This window comes from Lynx canadensis, chromosome A3, assembly GCF_007474595.2.
Source record: "Lynx canadensis isolate LIC74 chromosome A3, mLynCan4.pri.v2, whole genome shotgun sequence".
Taxonomy (NCBI): Eukaryota; Metazoa; Chordata; class Mammalia; order Carnivora; family Felidae; genus Lynx; species Lynx canadensis.
This window is the reverse complement of record NC_044305.1, coordinates 82343123-82364245: the sequence shown is the minus strand read 5'-3', so window position 1 is coordinate 82364245 and position 21123 is coordinate 82343123. Positions and strand designations below refer to the sequence as shown.

At 42.8% G+C, this 21123-nt stretch overlaps 1 protein-coding gene across 1 annotated transcript in view; it reads right to left on the bottom strand.

The window, feature by feature from the left end:
• Positions 1 to 15299: 15299 nt before the first annotated feature.
• Positions 15300 to 21123, bottom strand: part of ACTR2 (actin related protein 2) — a 38835-nt gene continuing 33011 nt past the window's right edge. Inside the window, exon 9 of the mRNA XM_030310717.2 lies at positions 15300 to 17999. Within this exon, the coding sequence (XP_030166577.1) occupies positions 17829 to 17999 (171 nt within the window). The 3' untranslated portion in view covers positions 15300 to 17828. The remainder of the gene's footprint in view (positions 18000 to 21123) is intronic.

The window sequence follows — 21123 nt, the reverse complement described above, 5'->3', positions numbered from 1 at the left end:
GATCTTCCTTCCATTTAAGCTTCTCTGTATGGAATGGTCTTCTGAATTACTAGGCTCTTCAAGTAACTTCTCTTAGAACTTATTTTCATAGTGATTGTGTTCTAAGTATGGCTGATTTACATTTGTAATGAGTTTCGTCTGGAAGAACATTCAAAAGCCGTGTGGGACATGAGACATTTTTCATTGTATGGGACTGTTCCAAACATTCCCGGACATCAAGCTTCCACCCATCCCCAAATGCAATGGGAACATCAACAAAAAAGCACACCCACTAATTTCCAGCATGCCTGTTCTGGGGCACCACAGCTCCTGTTGATTACCCCATACTTACATGACCACATCCCAGATGTAGGTCACTGCCACCCAAGATGACATTGACAAGCACCCGCGTTGGAGGCACAGATTCACACGTTCCTGCCACCAGCTGGTGTTTCGGGCACAAAATAGGGGTACTTCTCCTGTCTCCACTACTGTTATCTCTATTACCTCTAATATTTCTATGCAATGTTAATTAATCATAACTCAATGAAACCCTCAACAAATGGTATTAACAAGGTAACAGCTGTCAAGAGTTCCCTGTGTGTCACACCCTGGGTTTTATTAGGTCTATTGTTTCATTCAAACTTCACAACAGCCCTGTGAGGTAGACACTATTATTAGCCACATTTTACACAAGGGAGTTTGGGTAACTTGTCCAAAGTGACCAACTAGTGAGTGACAGGATCAGAATTTGAACTCTGGCTCTTCCTCTAGTTGCTGTACTATTTCCCCAGAGCTGGCTTCTCTGTATTCAATTTAAGTAAAAGAGGTAAATGGGAGAAAGCATACTTTTATAAAAAGTTGTACGTAATTACACCCAAAGTTTACCCAGATTCAGTATACATTAATCACGGCCCCCCAATACCACCAGTTTAATAGTCCTGTTCCTGTGGAGTTGGAATGGAGGAAAGGCTGTTTGGAATCCTGCCTCTGAGCCCTGAAAGATACTCCATCATGAAAGAAATATTGAGCTAAATTTCCCTTAGCCAGAATGGCAAATAGGTTTCATCTCAAGTGTCTTCTGATTGGCCATGGCTGCCTAGGGTTGAAAAGGTTTTTTCTTTTTTTAGTATTGCATGAAGCCTATTTTTTTTTATTAAAAAATGTTTATATTTGAGACAGAGAAAGAGACAGAGGGCAAGTGGGGGAAGGACAGAGAGACAGGGAGACACAGAATCTGAAGCAGGCTCCAGGCTCTGAGCTGTCAGCACAGAGCCTGACGCGGGGCTCGAACTCATGGACCGCGAGATCGTGACCTGAGCCGACTTAACCGACTGAGCCACCCAGGTGCTCCAAAGCCTATTTTTTTTTTAAGGGTTTTTTTTTTTTTTTTTACAGCATTTTTTTTTCCTTCAAAGTTTATTTATTTTGAGAGAGAGAGCGAGAACAGGCAGGTGAGGGGCAGAGAAAAGGAGAGAGAGAATCCCAAGCAGGCTCTGCACTGTCAACGCAGAGGCCGATGTAGGACTCAAACCCAGGAACTGTGAGATCATGACCTGAGCAAAACTAAGAGTTGGATGCTCAACCGACCGAGCCACCTAGGCACCCTGGGTTGAGGAGGATTTTTAAGGCAAGCAGGAGAGGTCATCATCAATTAGTAATGTCTGTCCTGGCTAGGAAGAGGGCTTCTGGCATCTTCCAAACTAAGAAGTTATTATCCTTATATCCCTCGGTTGGAAACTGTCCACTTTAGAAACACTTTCCAAAGTAGAAGTAAAACTGAAAAGGAAGTTTTGGTGGAATTCTAAATTAACAGAAAACACCAGTTCCTCAGAATCAGCTTCTCATGTAGTCATAGAAACATTAAGGTAAGAATGACCTTCAAGATTACTTAGATTTGTCCGTCTATAGATGGATGGATAAAGAAGATGTGGTATGTATCTGTATGTATGTATACAGACGCACGCACACACACACACACACACACACACACACACACACAATGGAATATTACACAGTCATAAAAAGAATGAAATCTTGCCATTTACAACAACATGGATGGAGCTAGAATACATTATACTAAGTGAAATTAAGTCAGTCAGAGGAAGACAAATACCATATGATTTCGCTCACATGTGGAATTTAAGAAACAATACAAAAAGGGGCACCTGGGTGGCTCAGTCAGTTGAGCGTCCGACTTCACTCAGGTCATGATCTTACAGCTTGTGAGTTCGAGCCCCACATCAGGCTCTGTGCTGAGCGCTCAGAGCCTGGAGCCTGCTCTGGATTCTGTGTCTCCCTCTCTCTGCCCCTTCCCCAGTTTACACAGTGTTTCTCTCAGTCTTTCTCTCTCTCAAAAATAAATAAACATTAAAAAAAAAGGAAATAATACAAATGAACAAAGCAGGGGGAAAAAGAGGCAAACCAAGAAACAGACTCTTCACTATAGAGAACTGACGGTTTACCAGACTGGAGGCGGGTGGGGGGGGATGGGTGAAATAGGTGATACAGATTAAAGAGGACACTTATAATGAGCACTGAGTAATGTACGAAATTGCTGAATCACTAGATTGGAGACCTGAAACTAATAGAACACCATGTTAACTACACCGGAATTTTAAAAAATAAAACATTTTTTAAAAGATTATTTACCTTTATTCACTTTAAAGGTTTTTTTTTTTTTTTAATGTTTATTTATTTTTGGAGAGGGAGAGGGAGAGAGGGAGGAAGGGGCAAAGAGAGAGAGAATCCCAAACAGGCTTTGAGCTGTCAGCACAGAGCCCAGCTCCAGACTCAAACTCATGAACCGTGAGCTCATGACCTGAGCCGATATCAAGAGTCAGATGCTTAACTGACTGAGCCACCCAGGCGCCCCAAGATTTATTCACTTTAGAAATGTTTTCAAAAACAGGAACAGAAACAAGAAGGAATTTCTGGTGGTGAATTCTAAGTTCACCAGAAAACTCAGTTCCTCAGAATATCCCATTCATGGACTTGTAGGAACTTAAGGAAGGACATTTAAGAGTATTTAGGCGTGTGGTTCTCAAATTTAGCTTGCAGTAGAATCACCTGGGGAACTTTTGAAAAATTCCGGTGTGTGTTCTGAGTTAATTGGTCTGAGGATAGGCTCAGGAATTGACATTTTCTGAAAATTCCCCCACTGATTCTATTGCTCAGCCAAGACGGAGAACTACAGACTTGGTCAAAACCTCTCATTTTACAGATGTGGAAATGGAGGCTTAGAGAAGCCTGGTGGTTTTCCTGGGGACACACAGCTGGGGACAGAGAAGATTCTGCCCTGCAGCCCCAGCCTCTGGTCTGGGTGTGGGGTGAAGTCCCTGGGTCCTTGATGCTGCAGAAGTAACGTCCCGGGGGCACCTGGGTGCCTCAGGCAGTTAAGCATCCAATTCTTGAATACGGTTTAGGTCATGATCTCTCATGGTTTATGACTTCAAGCCCCACGTCAGGCTCCGCAGCTGGCAGAATGGAGACTGCCTGGGATTCTCTCTCTGCCCCTCACCTACTCGTGCGGTCTCTATCTCTCTCAAATTAAATAAACCTAAAAAAAAAAGACGTAGAGTCCTGGAGCCCACATCAGTCTCAAAATCTGTGTCCTGTTGGCATTTTCCTTACAGCTGACACTCAAGATGAGCATGACCACACACCTTAAGACGGCCATATGGCCACCTCCCCCCCCCCCCCCCACACTCCTGGCATTTCCAAAAAGAATTCCAAGATTCTCCCACACCTGGTCTCTATTGCATATCTGGTTTTTCATGCCACGTGCTGTAGGTGTTACAATGGATTACTTGCTTGCCCTTGAGGTCCCTCCATGGCACTAAAAACAATAGTAAGAGATCAACAAACCACTGCCCCCAAAGTAATTTTAAAAAGGTAGAGGAGGGGAGAACGAGAAGTGGGTTAAATTTGTGGAATGCCTCCTATCTGCCAAGTACCTTACAGATTTATTTATCCCCTCAACATCACAGGAAGGGAATGTTCGTATCCCATTTCACAGATGGGGAATGGAGGATCTGGGAGGTTAGGGAACTTGCCCAAGGTCACACAGCTCATGAGTGGGAGTCAGGATTCAAGCCAGTTCTCACTACTGTCCTCTGTAGGCTCCTCCAGTAAGGTGGCGTGTCCCTGAAAGGGTCTGTCGCCCCAGGGATCGCTTCTTAGCGGTGAGGAAAAAACAGTAATGATGCAGTGGAAGAATCTGACCACACTGACCAGCTGATCAAAACATTAGCAGATAAACATCAGGCAACATGACCTATGTTGTCTTCTGGCCAGGGCCACATAACCTGAACCTACTCATGAGGAGCCCAAATTGAGTAACGTTCTGTAAAATAACTAGCCTCTGTTCTTCAAACATTTCAATGTCCTAACGGAGAAAGAGGAACTGTCCCAGAGTAAACAAAAGAGACGCTACGTCTTCAGGTTGTATGTGGTGCTGGATTGGACTCTGGCAGAGCGGGGACGTGCTTTGAGGCCCTACTGGGCCAATCGGCAAACTTAGAACGTAGAGCATACAACAGCATACAACGAAACATTGTTAACAGCATTACGTTTCGAGAATCCGATAACTGCCATGGCTGTGTAAGAGAATATCCTGTTCTTCAGAAATACACACAGGTGTGAAGAGAGAAGGGGGCGTGGGGTCTCAAGCTACTCTCCAATGGCTCCGAAAAAATAAGTATTGCTGCGGTATTCCTTCCAGAAGCTGGCAGAGAACAAAGCCCATGGCAGATAGGGAATGAAAAAAAAAAAAAAATCTTCGTTTTTTATTTGATTAAATAATCCCACGGTTTCCTGACTTCTAGGAAAATACTTTTCAAAGTGACTTTCTGGGTTTCGAACACTTCTGTTGATTTCAGAGAATGAAATGCTGATGCCTCACTAACCGCCTCCCCACCGCACCCTCAGCTCCTTTAAGGGGAAAACCCTACTGTGAATTTGTCATACTGTGTTATCATTTGGATGTTTCCTCCAGATTTCCCGAAGACGTATTTGAGATGTTAGTACTCTTACCATATTCGTAGGGCGAAAAAAATGAACTCATTAGGATTTGACGGCGTACGTTCTCTGCTCTTCTGACCTGCTGCTATGAAAATCTGAGATCAGATTCTTGCTCTACCAGACAGAAAGGACGGAGTCGGGCCTCTCACTTGAGAAAGAAAGTTGTCTTTGATTCGGCAAACACTGAGCCAGCCTCTGCTACGTGTGGTAGACAGAGCACTTCTCCCAGACATTTGGGAGAATAAACACATTCTAGGTTACTGAACTAAATGTTTGGAAACTACGTCCAGGGTCCTTCATTGCTAGGCACCAGTTTTATGAAGACAGAATTGCATCCTAGCCATTTTTGGCAGGATGCACTTCTATTAGTCAGGCTCTTAGCTGCAAACAACATAACGTGCCCTGGATGAATTAAGCAGAAAAGCAGAATGATTCCTAAGGGATCCTCAGGAGCTCACAGAAGCCCTAGGAAAGGGCAGAGTCCAGCTGAAGGCCATCCAGGAAGGAGCAAGGCCCTCAGCGGAGACTCCCCCTCCTCCCCTTCTGGGAGAGCCTCTGATGCTCACATCTGACAACGGGCAGTGGACGCCAGGTGCCCCGACTGTGCCCCAAAGCCTTGGCCAGAGCGGATTCCTCTGGGTATCTGCTTCCCACGTGGGAGCGAGTGTCTCCTGGGCAGATAGATCTCCACTGCCGGAAAGGCTGGGATGGGGACTTAGGGACTTCTGTCTTGAGGGAGCACTAACAATGCAGAAAAGCCCCTAAATGTGGGCAAAGAGTTCAAAAGATGCGTGGTGGCCTCGAGCATCACGACCAGCGTCCGCCAGTAATAGGGCACCAACGTGGACCAGTGAAGCCAGGGAAAACTCCCAGTTGCCGGATTTTCTCTGCATTCGCTCGTCTCCTATGCTTGTTTTCAGTCATCACGTCCTTTCTCCTTGGCTGCTGCTCTGGCATTCTAAGGCTTATTTGAGTATGAAAAAAAGTCTGTAAAAGCCCCGAATCTTAGTTCCGAAGTGGACCTTTGAGGAAGAGACTAGAATAACTATTTCAAACACCTTGAAACCTGTTGGTCTCAGATTAGGAAAAGGGGCCACAGCTACTGTGTCTGTGCTACTGGCCAGGTCCAGGATTCGCTGGGCGTGCTCTGCAGAGTATTAATAGCTGGTGGCCAGGCAGAAAAGGAGGTGATGATTACGAGAGTGACTTTGCACCAGATAAGGTCCTCTCGGTGTCCCTCCTGCAGGAGTTCTCGGAGACTTTCCTATGTTGCAAGGGAGATTTCTTTCCCTCAGCCATACAGAGCACACGTGGGGTGCAAAGCACCTTGCTGGGACTTGGGTTTCACAGAATACCCTCGCGGAAGTGCTGTTAGCACCCATGGTGCCTTAGAACCCCACAGAACATTTCTTCAGATTCAAAACTCCTGGAGATTCCCATGCAGTTACAAGTGATTTTAAATGTCACTGGTTTCAGACCAATTTTGAGGGGTGCTTTAAAAAGGGAAGGTGTGGGTGGCAGGGGACAGGACACTGCAGAGTTCAGTCTCTTTCAAATCTCTTGACCGTCTCAGGAAGTTGCTTTACCTCTGCTGCCATTTGACCTCGGAAACACAGCTCGCGATCTTTAAACAATGGGGCCCCTGACCTTACATGCAAGCCTGACGTTAAAATAACTGACTTATAGTTATTACAGAACATAATCATGTTATCCGAGGAGAAAACAAGAGCTTTCCTACAAAATCAATTTAATTTCAAATATGCTAATTTTGCACAAACTAAAACATTGTCATGAGTTGATTTTTCTTTTGTTAGTTTTCGTTTCATTTTCTGGTTCACTGTCAAGTTCAACTTCACATTCATTTAACACATATACACACACAAGACTTGCAAAAACTTGGGCTCCTACGTGAGCTGGCCCGCAAGCCCTTCTCCAGAACAGCCGCACAAGGCTGACAACTTCCAACCGCACTTGGCTTAGAAATCCTTGGCGTAGTTTCTAGGGAGACAATTGACCAGCCTATCACAATGCCCACCATTCCTACTTTCTAAAGATGTTTGGTTCTATCCAAAGGGCCATCAAGATGTTGAAAAACCCCGTCTATGAGGTGTGACACACAGCATCGGTCCCAAGGAATGTAGTCTTTGATAAAGTCACAGAATTGTGAAGGTTGCAAGGTTGCAGCCTCATTATCCTAAAACAGTGTCTGATGAAGACTCCTTCACTTGGAATGGGTTTTGATTAACATTCAAGATCATTCCACACTTGTTATCGGTATATTCACTTCTTTTGAAGCAGTTTAAAAAAGGGGCGCCGGGGTGGCTCAGTCGGTTGAAGAGTCCGACTTCGGCTCAGGTCATGATCTCATGGTTCGTGGGTTCGAGCCCCGCATCGGGCTCTGTGCTGACAGCTCAGAGCCTGGAGCCTGCTACGGATTCTGTGTCTCCCTCTCTCTCTGACCCTCCCCTGTTCATGCTCTGTCTCTGTCTCAAAAAATAAATAAAACATTAAAAAAATTAAAAAAAAAAAAGCAGTTTAAAAAATTTTTAAAAAATATTTAGAGAGAGAGAATCCGAAGCCAGCTCCAGGCTCTGAGCTGTCAGCACAGAGCCCAATGCAGGGCTCGAACTCATGAACCATGAGATCATGACCTGAGTGGAAGTGGAACCCTTAACCTACTGAACCACCCAGGTGGCCCAAAGCAGTTTTTTTCTTAAGTGATGGATTATTTTCAACAAGGTCACAAAATTAATCCTATCAGGAAAAACTAAGGCAAACTGACAATATGAAGGGCCTTATGGTAAAACTTGCTACATAGAATTTAAAAAGAATTCACATATAGGCCTTGATAGATCTAAACATCCAGAAACAGAAGAGGAATCTGTTTCCAGGCTGATTTTAGACCAAGCCAGGCACTACATACTCTTGGTTGCTTTTTTCTTGGTATTCCAATCCATATGAAAGTATTTAATCCAGTTCCTAAGCCTCAGCTATCCCATGAGTATGTGAATTATAGATTCTTGCACATCTGAAGTACTTTCTTGCGGCTTTTTTTGGTTTTGCTTTGTTTTGTTTATCCTACACAACTTCCTTCCTTCCTTCCTGTCCTTTGCTCCCCAGGGCTTTGAGAGATAGGCTAACCACTAATCATGTCCTCCTGCAGCAGGACAGGAGACCCAGATCCAGGCTCCTCCCTCTGCTCCTGGCCAAAGAAGGATAGAAGCAAACAATAGCCATTTTGAACAACACTGCTATTCACAGTACAGAGATGAGGGCAACATCCTTGAATTCAGATAGCGAATCCTTGCTGCTTCAGTGACACACAGCTGCTCTTACATGGGAACAGAGTTAACAAACACCCCTTGCGCATTTTAGCCCCTCCAGACGGCCTTCCAGTAGGCTGTCCCCCTTGACGACAGTCACTCAGAGCTTGCTCATGCACTCGCCACTCAGAGCATTCCACACGGGGCAAGTTCTTAGCAGACTTAGCGATTCAAATGTTTCCTCTCCCCAAGCGTTCTTTTCAAGGGCCATTTGGATTCCAGGGGCCACTGCTCACCCTTAATAATTGACATTCTTTCCATTTCTCGCCTTCCTGTCGTGAGTACAGATTCTGAAAACTCCATTGACTAATTTGTCCAGTTCTGCTCTAAATTCGGAGCCTTGGACCAGAATGAACACCTGCTAGGCGAAAATTAAGCCTATTGGAAAAAATTTTTTTAAAGCCCGAACTAGATAAATCCTGAAAGGGTGTCAAGCTCCTCTGGACTTAAATGCCTGTGCCCAGCAGACCATTCGCTTGTTCACTCCCAGAGCTCCCACTTAATTTTCTTCATGGGAATGGTTCACTATAAACAGAAGAGCAAGCTCTTATGGGGCACTTCATATCAAAGCGCTTGTCTAATGGCACTTGGGACGTCAACCACTCCAGGCTGAGGGCACTCTACTCATCTGCCCGAGTTAAATTAAGGCACACAAAAGACCAGTGCTTTTCCCAAGGCCGTTGAGTGAGGAGGGTAGAATCAAGATAGAGTCCTGAGCTGATCAAACCCTCGAAAGAGAGTCCGACAGACACGGATGACCACCACGCAGAACCATCGCAGGGTCAGGTTGAAGCCAAGTTGTGGAGCCAGAGACCCAGGAGTTAGACAGCCTCTACAATTTCCTAGCTCTGAGTCCTTGTGCTGGTTATTCTTCTTTTGGGGTAGGTTTTCTCATCTATGAAGTGCAGATAGCAATCCCTCCCTGAATGGCATGAGAGTACTTGACAAGCGCTGAGGGTACGGCCCCTGGTACTCAGTGAGTCCTGGGCAGTGAGTGTTACATCTCTCTGGTGGGTCATAATTGTTATGGCTTCTAGGTGACTCCTTTAATTCATGTTGGGCCTGATGACCCCTGTTGGCTCAGCTCACAGAAAGTCAAGGAAATGTAAAAGTTCAATCGACACTGGCTCAAGATGCATTCTTGTTTTCTGAAAGGCAGTAAACCCAGGCAGAAAAACGCTCTCCTTTTCCAAAAGGGGTTCGAAACAAAGGCCCTTTGACACAGAGGAGACTGGCAACACTTTTGAGAGTAATAAAGGAAGCCGACTTTCTCAAGGCACACAACAGGAATGAGAGAGGAAGAGAAAGAGACGAACCAGGAGTCCAAGGGCCCCTGGTAGCTAAGTTCTAGACAGAAAGCATTGGTCTTCATTCTCTTAGAAAACAGTTAAGCAAAACCTTTGGGAAAACAGAACCAGGTTTTTAGCATTTAGGCTGCAACTGAATCCTGTACAAAACACCGCGGTTTCTGATTTATGTTTTTCCAGGTGCAAAGGAGCCCTTCTAAAACCATCACCTCCATTCCTGCAAGTGGGGCCCAGGACCTATGCTGCAATAGGTGCCCCAGCGTGGAGAGCCGCTGGCCTGGGTGCTGCCAGAAACACTAGAAGGGGAGGGTCCAAGGTGGGGGCGGGAACACCTGGGACACTTGGATTTGTCTCGTCTTAAATGAAAATAGTTTACGCCGACATTGTCACAGATCCAAGATATCTGGGGCAAATGGTTTCCTCATTTCTCCTCCATAAATCAGGGTGGATATTCCTGGCAAGCTCTGTTCCCAGGGTGGGCAGCTGTGAGTCCAGAGAGGGGCGGATCTCCTCCTCCTCTCCTAACCTCGTCCCGCCTTTCGCCCCCATCTGCCTCACGGCTAATGACTTTAGCAGACGAGCTCCGAGCCTGAAGAAAACAGGACCTATTCTTTAAAGTAGTAAACTGTACTGACATTTAGTGGGAAGAGTCCCTCCTTCAGCCCCAGCTTCTGAATGAAATCAGCTAGTGGAGAGAGCTACCATTTGGTTTAGTTTGCTCAAAAGTCTTCCAGTCTCAGTGACTCAACGGTGGGGCTGGGGGCACCATAAATCCAAACCTCTTTAGACTCTTAAACATGGGAATTTCATTCCATAAATCTTTCCCCTCACGTATTTGTTCAAAAGACCCACAAATGCAACAAGACAAAGAAAACTTTCATTTAGAGTGTTCAAGGAAGTCTTTTGTGGTTTCAAAAGCACCTGAGAGATGATTTCTTGGGCTCACATCACAAATCTTAGTTTCTTTTGAATGGTATGAGGAGAAAAAAGGTTTAAGGCATAAATGGTGCTACATATATGAGATGGAAAAGAGAAAGATAATTTTCAGCCAACTCTTTTCTGAGATTGGCAGAATGAACCAAAACCAAACGTAACTTTGTCACACAATTAAAAAAAAATTTTTTTTTAATGTTTATTTATTTTTGAGAGAGTGTGATCAGGGGAGGGGCAGAGAGAGAGGACACAGAATCTGAAGCAGGTTCCAGGCTCCGAGCTGTCAGCGTAGAGCCCGATGCGGGACTCAAACTCACAAACTGTGAGAACATGACCTGAGCCGAAGTTGGACGCTTAGCCGACTGAGCCACCCAGGCGCCCCGTCACACAATTTTTAAAAGAACAGTAGTTTAAAGTCTCAGAAGATAGTTTTCCTAACATCGCTTCCACCCGTTTAAGAAAAGCCAAGTAGTAAACACCGATACCTCCAAACATACCACATGAACAGCATTCTGCTTTAGAGGACCTTGTGATTTTTCAGCTTTTACGTGGTAAGAAATGTATTTATAGCAGTCATTAAAGGACCATTGATCATTATGAACAGTTAAGCACTTCCACTTTGGGACAAATTTCAGGTCAACATTTGGAACAAACGAGGCTTATAAACACTCTATATGCATTTTTAGCTAACTGTACGGTCAGAGGTGGTGCTCGAAAGGCTGGAGGCGATTTGTTGTGCGCTCTGGATTGAAACAGAAAACTTAAGAGAAGCTCTCATGGTGAAAACACTAGGAGATATGTAGGCCGGCAAAGAGCAAGAAAACGAACCCAGCATCAACTGCACACTCTCCAGCTGGAGAAAGCTCCGAAGCTTTCTTGTATGGGCTGTAGAAGAACTAGGTTCAGAAGAGAAAAGTAGCTTTCTACTCACCCAGAGGATCCGTCAAACTCCTTCTGAGAGAGGGTTCCTACACGGAAAACTAACCACCTCCTTACCTGCAGCCGCTTATTTAATTTTCCTCGTGCATGCACTCACCTGCAGCTACTGAATTTTAATGTATAGGAGAGGCACGCCCCCCCTCCCTCCTCCTCATTTAAATCTCTGGCTAAAATGATCCTTGCCCCAGGGAAATCATTCCTCTCCCGTAGTCTTCCAAAGAAGCCAGCCTGCCATCACCCTGACCTGAACACAGTGAAAATGATTCTGGACCTTGACCTCTAGAACTGTGAGACAATACATTTATGGTATTCTTTTAAACACGAAAACAATTAAAAAATAAATAAATAAAATTATCCTTGCCTAAAAGAGCAAACGCAGAGGTAAGCTTTTATTTCTCTCTCTAGCAGCTATCATTCTACGATAATAGAATGCCACAAACTTCCAAATTTTGGAACTGGGTTTCTACTTTCAAAAAAATCAAAACTTAACTCTCTGTGTATATAGGTGGGTCTCCAAGCTGCATCCAAAAGTTTGTTTGTACGTCAGTTGCAAGGAAGTTGCAACAGGTATTTTCTCCGCAGAAGTAAAGCTACATCGGGTAGGTGGGTTGCTTGGCCAGTCTACAAATCGTTTTCATCCGTCAAATGGCTGACTTGCAGCACTAGCCTTAGGAGCTGAAGTTCGGGGAGCTGGGAAGTGTGCAAGTCAGAGTGAGGGGAAAACCTCTCTCAAAGCAATGTTGAAGTAAGCAGTGTAGTCTGGTTATTTCACCGCCCCTAAAGGGTAATCAACCAGTAACTTCACATTTCCTTGGAGTCGGCCTGTTTTCTCCAAGGCACTCCTGGGGCCAAACTTACAGACCTAACTTGCCTTAAATCACAAACAGATGGTAATCTTCACTAGGTGTCAAATCTGAGTCACTGGACTTCCTTTTAATTCACACAAATGTGTGAATGGCTAATGGTGCTTTAACCTTCCCATAAGAATTTGCATTTTGAGGAAAGGCTCCTATCACCCACCAGGATGGAGGGGTGAGGTTTGTCTGGGGGAGGGGGAGGAAACCAGCACACTGGATTCCAGGGCCTGTTCCCATCTCACTTCTGAACCCATCTGCTGCCGGCTGTGCGAGGTGTCAGGAGGAGAGCGAGGCAAGGGTGTGCAGGTGTGCGTCGGGGGCAAGGCCCATTCTCCGGGGCTGCCTGTACCGCAGGGGAGTGAGAGCTCTGATGGGAAGAACCATCGGCGCAGCTGGAAAGCAGGCAGACCCTCCGCCCCAAATTCGGTAGGTCCAGAGTGAGGCCAGGAACCTTCGCATTTAAACACTTCATGAGATTGACTTCATATCAAGGAAGGCATATCAAGGGGGGCAAGTAATTCGATCATTTTTGAAATTCAGGTAATTATACTCTACCTACAGCACTTCCTATAGGATACTTAGTATGTTAAATTCCGCCTAAAGCTCTAAGTAAAAACAAAACAAGCAAAATGGCCCTTTAATTGATCATCGAGGTCTTTTGAATTGTACCTAGTCATCAGAGTTTTAGGTTCCAAACCCACATTCCTTTCAACAGTTCTTAAAATTTAATGCCAGAAGCTTTAGATCTAAGGAAAAAAAAAAAAAAAACAAACCCCACACACATGGAGGTCACAATGAAGGTTTCAAATCAAGGGGTCAAATGTATGTCACCAACTTATTTTTGACATTTGAGCCTCAGTTAAGGCCCAAATTTCTTACTCTTCAAATACTAAGTTGCCACAAGATAGGAAAATGTAAGAGCAGTTAAGAGAAGTCTTCCTCACTCAGGAAATCCTTAGATTTGGTTTCCTAAAGTAACACAGGCCTTGCAATTTCTTTGTGCGTATTTTAGGATATGCCTGAAAAAAACAAAAACCAAAAACCAAAAAAACCCCAACCCCTGCACACAACATCAAGGCAGTCAATGAACAAAAAGATCAAATTAATATTGTGGCAGGTCTTAACGTCAGTTTCCTTGCTTAAAATGTCAACCTTCATTCGGTATCAATACCTTTGCATTCAAATATTTATAATTACTTTCTTGGTGCACAGAACTCTGAATTCTTGAGAGTTAGGGCCCTCTTTTCCAAACCCATATTCAAGGAAGAGCAAAGAGGCTTGGGAGCGTATCCTTTCCACTAATCTTTAAAACAAAGCATCCACCAGGCAAAAGCTCAACTTGATGTTAATGGCCAGAGGCAGTGTTCTTGGGAGTCAACCTGGGGCTTAAAAACCACACTTTACTAACCTTGTGACTGCTTTTTCTGCATGTCCCAAACCCAAACCTTTTGGCTGGTACATGTAAGCATAGTTACAGTACTAATGCTTCTACTTCAAGGAAAATTATTTGCAGTCCTTCCCAGTCTTTTTCCTCTAGTGGCTGGGGAGGAACTGAGGGTAGATATGAGACAGGACAGGAACTGTTCTCCTAAAGAATCATTTGGATTCCCCCTACCCAGTCAGAGATTTTACATCTAACACAACATGAGATGCTTATGATAGGCGCAAATAACACAAAATAACATGTTTTACACAACACAAAGTAAAATACTTATAATAGGCACAAAGCATTTTTTTTTGTCACTGCCATGGTGCAGATGATTTAAACAAAAGTAACTATGGTTTAATAGCTTCTTTCTCCCTAACTTCAGATGTTATTTAAACAATGAAGAGCAAGATGCTTTAGGAGGTTTTTAAAACACTTACTACAAAAATCGGTGGAATTTATACAACAGCTGCCTTATTTACAACCCCAACATGAGTTTTTCTATTCTATAGCTAAGGTTACTTACAATATAGTGGTTAAAGTCAGCAATTTGGCCTTTACAAGGTATTCAAGCTTTTAATAGGTCAATTTGAGCTGGAGGAAAAAAGTGAGCCTACAAATACTCCGGGTATTGTGGGTAGTTGGTCAATTAGTCCAAGATTAGATTACGTGTTAAATATTGAGCTAAAATAATTCCTTGAGCTTCTGGTTCACTGTCGTTGGGTGCCCTTACTAATGGTTCTAAAGTTAGTGCAGTTCCACACGTAATTATACAGTGGTCAAAGTTTATGGGCGAAGAAAAACAAACGAAGAGCATTAAAACACTCATTCTATCACCAAGGAGACCAAGGAGCAGTGCCCAGTAACTTCTTCCTCTGTAACACACGGGGACGGCTGTCACATTATTCCGGCAACTAAGAGCTTGGTAAGACACCAGAGGCAGACCTCAGGAAGTCCTGGGGGAACGTGGCCATGAAGGGAGCAGTGAAATCCAAGCGTACAAGTTCATGAAGAAGGATAAACAAAAATTCTATCAGCTACTCCTCAGCCCCTATCCTCAAAGGCAAGTATGAAAGTAAAGGAAGGTGAGTTTTTAAAAAGTTCACCCTTTAGTTGTGTTAAAAATAATATGCCAAAAGTCTGCAAATGAGCTAGAAGGTCTTTGAAAAGGGTCAAGTGACATATATATCTGTCTAGCTTTCCTAATACTGCAAAAGCCACCTTAAGTGTTTCAGGAAACAAAACAGTTTGCTTGCGGAGGGAGGGGGGACCCTCTAATACAGCTGTACCTGTAATTTGCTCTTACTGCTAGTTTTTTCCTTTCCTTATTTAAAATCACACCAAAGATAAAGACGTCTTTTGGCCAAATAAAAACACAACATTGAACGGAACTTGGCCTAACAACTAGCATGGAATTGTCAATCCGTCTTGCATTAGCAAAAATGAAAACATGAATAAAAATACGAAAATGAAACTAAAGAGAAAAATGTTAACAGGCAAAACCAAGATAAAATTCAAATTTACTTTCAAAAATCTGATTTTATTTTCTGAATCAAAAAGAAGTGTATTCACGTTAAATGTAGAATGTTTAACTCTCCATTGATCTCGCAGAACACTTTCCAGATATTGTTAACAGTGCTCAGAACTGTGTAAAAGTCAACATCCAATACCATGTTTTAAAGAAAGAAGTTTAAATGTAGGACTTATTTCTAAGAAACCCTTCTCAAAGGTCAAGGCATTGGCAATTCTAATTTAAAAAGAAATTTTAATCATTATTGGAAATTTAAGTGACAATGGCTCTCAAGAGCTAAAAATCAGATCTCTTTTAAAACAGAAAATATGTTAGTTTGAGGGACTCCCACCTGACAACTCCAGTTAAACCTAATATTTCAACTACCCCCCAAATAACTAAATACATTATTTTGCCTTGGAATAGGAAAATTAGAAAATGGAATTTTAAAATTATACTATATATATAAATACACCATTTTAACTGTCCTGGTTGCTAGCAGAATACTGAAATTAAAACCAAATTCTACATTCAAGGGGCAAATGATAAATGCTCTCTCATTGTTGTAAGAGTCCATCCTTGTCCTTGTTGTTTTGTACCCCCATATATTAAAATCATGACCAAAGGCCAAGAGTTCATCCAATTTACCTGAAATGAACAGCTGGTAGGTACTGGTCCTACGTGTGTGTCCTTTAACAAGTCCAGGACTCAAAAGGCTAGGGGGAGTTAGAACATGATTTAGGAACACTTGAGAATTCCAAAATGACTGACACCCACGTCCCTAAAATCTAGTACACTTTATTCATAGGCTGTTCACGTGTACTGAGGCATGTCCAGCATGCAGGTTAACTTCTTTTACTTGTTCAAAGTGAGGTAAAACAGACAAAAAATACTTAATATGAACAGAAGCTGCATTATTAAAACTAACCTTCTTTTGCTGCTTATTTCATGTAAACTGACTTTTAAGTTTTTTCACAAAAAAGGTCTTAAAGCCAATAATTTTTCCAAATGTAGTCACCTAAAAACTAAGCTTCCTCTTTCAAAGCCATTATTAGTAAAGAATGTTTTGAAATGAAGGAAAACATTTTTCCCCCAGAATCTGCATTTTGTACTTAGCATGATAGAGTTTCTTATTACTTTATTTTTCAAATTTAGAAAGAATTCAAATCTGAGTACTATTTGATATTTTTTTCAGATACAAAGCAGTACCAACAGATTCATAAATATGATTTTCTGACACAGAAAAGTCTGCTACCACTTACAAAATACCAACAATTCTTCTTTCAGGCATAAGACGACTGAGACTTACTAGTTATGATTACTTTTTCAGCACGAATACAAATTTCAATCTTGATTTTTTTTTTTTTGCCAACAACATTTTAAGTAGTCAAATTATACTCCACTTCCAGATTGCAAATTAAAATAATAAAAAGACTAATGAAAATTACCCAACTGGCAACAAGTCCCATGTTTCAATGTTATTTTTAACCCCAAAATTGTAACCTACCGCCAGTAATTATTTATACGCGTCTACTTCTTCTTCTTAAATCAGCACTGGTCAGTTATGTGAAAGAGTAACTGTAAGAATGGCACTTGGCACTGGAGTACCTTAATGCTTCTGGTATAGAAAGAAGCATTCTTAAGCACTCTTCTAATCTGTACTTGGAATTTCCAAAAGCATTTTTAAATTGTCAATTGTCCACTGATAGATTCTAGGGAGTCTATTCCCAGCTAACATGGTTGATTTAAAAAATAAAAATTAAAAAAAAAATCGCTAAGCCACATGGTAATGGAGTATTACACTTGCTCTTTACATCAAATGGAAACAGTTCCAGGCAGACCAAAAGTCGAAGAAAACCTGCCAAATCAAAGGTCTGGAAATAAATTTCATCTTACATACCTCAGAGCAGAAAAGCTCAAAAATTAAAAAGTCCAAAGACCACCCCTTCCCCCCACGCAAAATCCCATCCCAAACACTTTAATTCTGAGCCTAACATTTCCCTACAATGTTAATTCCAGAAGCTTTAAGGTACTTAAACTGTGCAGTAACTGTTGAAAGCACCACACTACAGAGGAAATGCCATAAAGGGTTCAGCAGCTGCCCACCCATCCCTTACCACCCCCACCCCAATAATGTGTAAAAGCTCCTGTTAAAGTTTTTTTCTTATGCTAATAAAGGCATACCACCTAGTGTGCTAAAGACTAAAACTAGCAGCATTAGAGCAGTAAAGTGAAAATAGGAAGCCGACAGGAATGATCTAAATGCCTACTTAGAAGAAACAAAGCAGCAGACGGGGGGACCCTTTGCCCTCTCCTTGTGTTTGTAGGGAAGTGGCTGAATTAAACAGATTTACCCACTTTAACAAAAATTTAACAAAGCTTCCCCCAAGACACCAGAATAAAACCTGACCTTTCCAGTCAAAGGGCACAGAGAGGACTCTTCCACGTCCTGGAGTTGAATGAGTTCAAAGATTGGCAAAAAGGAAAAAAGAAAGCATTAGGGGTGTGATGCGAGCAAGCTCTGGAGTGAGTTTATCGAACAGTCACACCAAGTTTCTCCAGCACACGGACACCCTTTTCTTGGTATTCTTGTCGGGTCATCCAGAAGTTGTCTTTGTCTTTCATGATATCTGCCAGAACTGCACCACCCAGGAACACCATGTGCTTTCTGCGCGGTGGATCTTCGATACGGATCTTAAATTTCTAAAGGAGAAAGAGGGGATCACAGAGTGTCACTCGTGCATAATGCTTTCTGCTTCATGAAAATGACTGTTCATACATTCTCCTGTTGAATTCTCACAACAGTCCTGTGAGGTAAGCAGGACGGTGCGATTTGGTGTCTGAGGTACAGAGATATTTTTTGTAATCCGCCAAAAGCTCACAACTAGGAGATCACACATCCATCCCAGAGTGCTTAGAGCAGTCCTGATTTACACTTGTTGCCGCATCACTATTAACAACGCCCTCTGTCACTCTCAGAAGTGTCTTGATTTGGACAACAAATTCCACGATCAGCCTACTGACAGAGCCCAAGTACCACAGTCCCGATTGTGGCAGGTTTTCCCATCAACTGGTGATGACCACATGAGCAAATCATTTAGCCAGATGTCAAGTCAAGAGTTTGGGTAAGAGGACTTCTATGGTTTCTTCAAGGTCTAACGCCTCTGATTGCAGTCCCATGTAAGAGTAAGACTGAAATTCTTTTCCTATAAGCAAAGCTCACTTTCTATTGCTTCAAATTGAAATGAAATGTTCTCAAAATAAACAGACCAAGTATAGTCAAATAAACCTTGGGGATGCTGGAAAAAATCAAAACAGTAACCAAAATTAAAGATAAGTGGGAAAAGTTTTATAATCTTTAGCCACTATTGACTGCCTAATAAAAATACACCTCAATCTGTGTGATCAGTCCACGCTTCAAAGAGAAACCTTAAAATGCCATGGTTTAATTTACTGTGCCACAAATCCTGCAAGACTCCAAGTAAACTATGTCATGTTGTCTTCACGTCACATAAATGGAACTGTGAGATCTGATAGTATATGACACATAAAAACACCAGTTTACTGACATAAAAAAAGGGGGGGGCCTGGCTGTGTTCCAATAAAACTTTATTTATAAAAACAGCCAGAAGTGAAATTAGTCAGAGAAAGACAAATATCATACGACTTCACTCATACGAGGACTTTAAGATACAAAACAGCTGAACATAAGGGAAGGGAAGCAAAAATAATATAAAAACAGGGAGGGGGACAAAACATAAGAGACTCTTAAATATGGAGAACAAACAGAAGGTTACTGGAGGGGGTGTGGGAGGGGGGATGGGCTAAATGGGTAAGGGGTACTAAGGAATCTGCTCCTGAAATCACTGTTGCACTATATGCTAACTAACTTGGATATAAACTAAAAAAATAATGGCCCCTCAAGACCCTGCTGCCCCTGCAGCTCTCTCAACTGGCTGCTGGTTTCCTCACATCACCACCTTCCTAACCTCGGAGGTTTTGATCAACTGTTGCTCTTCACTGCTGTGCCTCTCTCCCTCCTCCCTACAACTCCAAAGTTGAAGCTCATTCTATCAGACCATTCCATCCACCACTCCTCCTTGCCAAGTCACCTACAGGACCCCCAGGTTTCCTCATCCCTGCTCCTACTGTGCATGGGGGTACGCTCTCACCACCATTTCCTGGTGTTATCCTTAGTGACTTTGTCCTCTGCCTCTCAAAACACCGACTTGGGTGTTCAACTTTCTACTTTGTAGCTGCCCTCAAGGAACTGAACACAACAGGTGAGAAACTCAAAAGTGTTGGTTTGACTGCATCGCGTACCTTACTTGAGCCCCTCAGTGCAGCACGGCAACCCCATTACATGTCTCTTCTCTCTTCTCTCCAACACAACCATTTCACACCTCTTCCTCCATTTCATAAACCTCCGTCTCCTGTCTCTTCCCTCTGAGCCTGCGAACGCATCCTTTTACATCCTTCTTTCTTCCTCCCTCCCCCAACAATCTATTCACACCAGACTTAGTGATTCTTTTTTAAAAACAAAAAAACAACTTGAACTCACGAGCCTGAGATCAGACCTGAGCTATCAAGAGTCAGACACTTAACCGACTGAGTGAGCCACCCAGGCAAACCCAGGCTTTGTGATTCTTTAAAAACAAGTCAGATCCGGGGTACCTGGGTGGCTGAGTCGGTTAAGCATCTGACTTCAGCTCAGGTCATGATCTCGTGGTCTGCTGAGTTCAAGCCCTACATCAGGCTCTGTGCTGACAACTCAGAGCCTGGAACCTGCTTCAGATTCTGTGTCTTCCTCTCTCTCTGCCCCTCTCCTGCTTGCACTTTATCCCTCTCTCTCAAAAATAAATAACCATTAAAAACAAAACAAAAAAAAGAAGTCAGATCTTATCACTTCTCTGCTCAAAACCCTCCCAAGGCTTTCTATCTCATTAGGACTAAAGCTAAATCCTTTACTGTGTCTGAAAAAGACCTACATCCTGACAACCCAGGGCTTCGGCACTTGGTATTCCTGCCTAGAAGATTCTTCCCGCAGATGGTCACGTGGCTCACCCGCTCACTCCATTCTCTGCTCAGAACTGATCTCATCAGAGTCTTTCCCTGACCACACAACACGAACGATCAAGCCATCTGCCCAATCACTACCACTTACTAGCCCCTGACCTCACTTTAGTTTTCTTCACAGTGCTTATTACTATTGAAGTATTATTCATAGAATAAAAGCAGTGATTTTGTTTCTATTTACCACTGTTTTGATTGTTCTAGCACCTAAGACAAGTGTTTAACACCCAGAGGATGTCAAGAAATTTTTGCTGAATAAGGAAATAATCACCTGAGGCTAATTTTAAATTGTATGTGTAACTCAATAAAATCAGACAAATAAGTGGAGTACTTAGACAACATGGCTCCTTTTGAGTCTTTTAATTTGTTTAATGTATGTGAGTCCGTACTCAATTTAATTTCCACAATTCGAGTCACAGATGTGACATTAGTATCTCCAAAACACAAGTCCTCTGTACTATGTAATCTCATTATCTAACAGCCAATCAAAGTTGTTGGGACAAAGAGGAGAACTCAGAACTGAATGACTTCTGGCTGAATGCAGAGTATACGTACTGTACTTCACACACTCCAGTGTTTGTAGAAGAAAAATCAATCCCAAATAACCATCGACTATTACATGCTAGTTTAAAAATCTCTCTCTATTCTACACATCAACAACTACCAATTTAAGTCTGTTTCAAGAGCCAGGATAGCTGGGGAGACAAAATATTTGACACATGGTGTTTTACAATCTGATTAGGGAGATAAGACA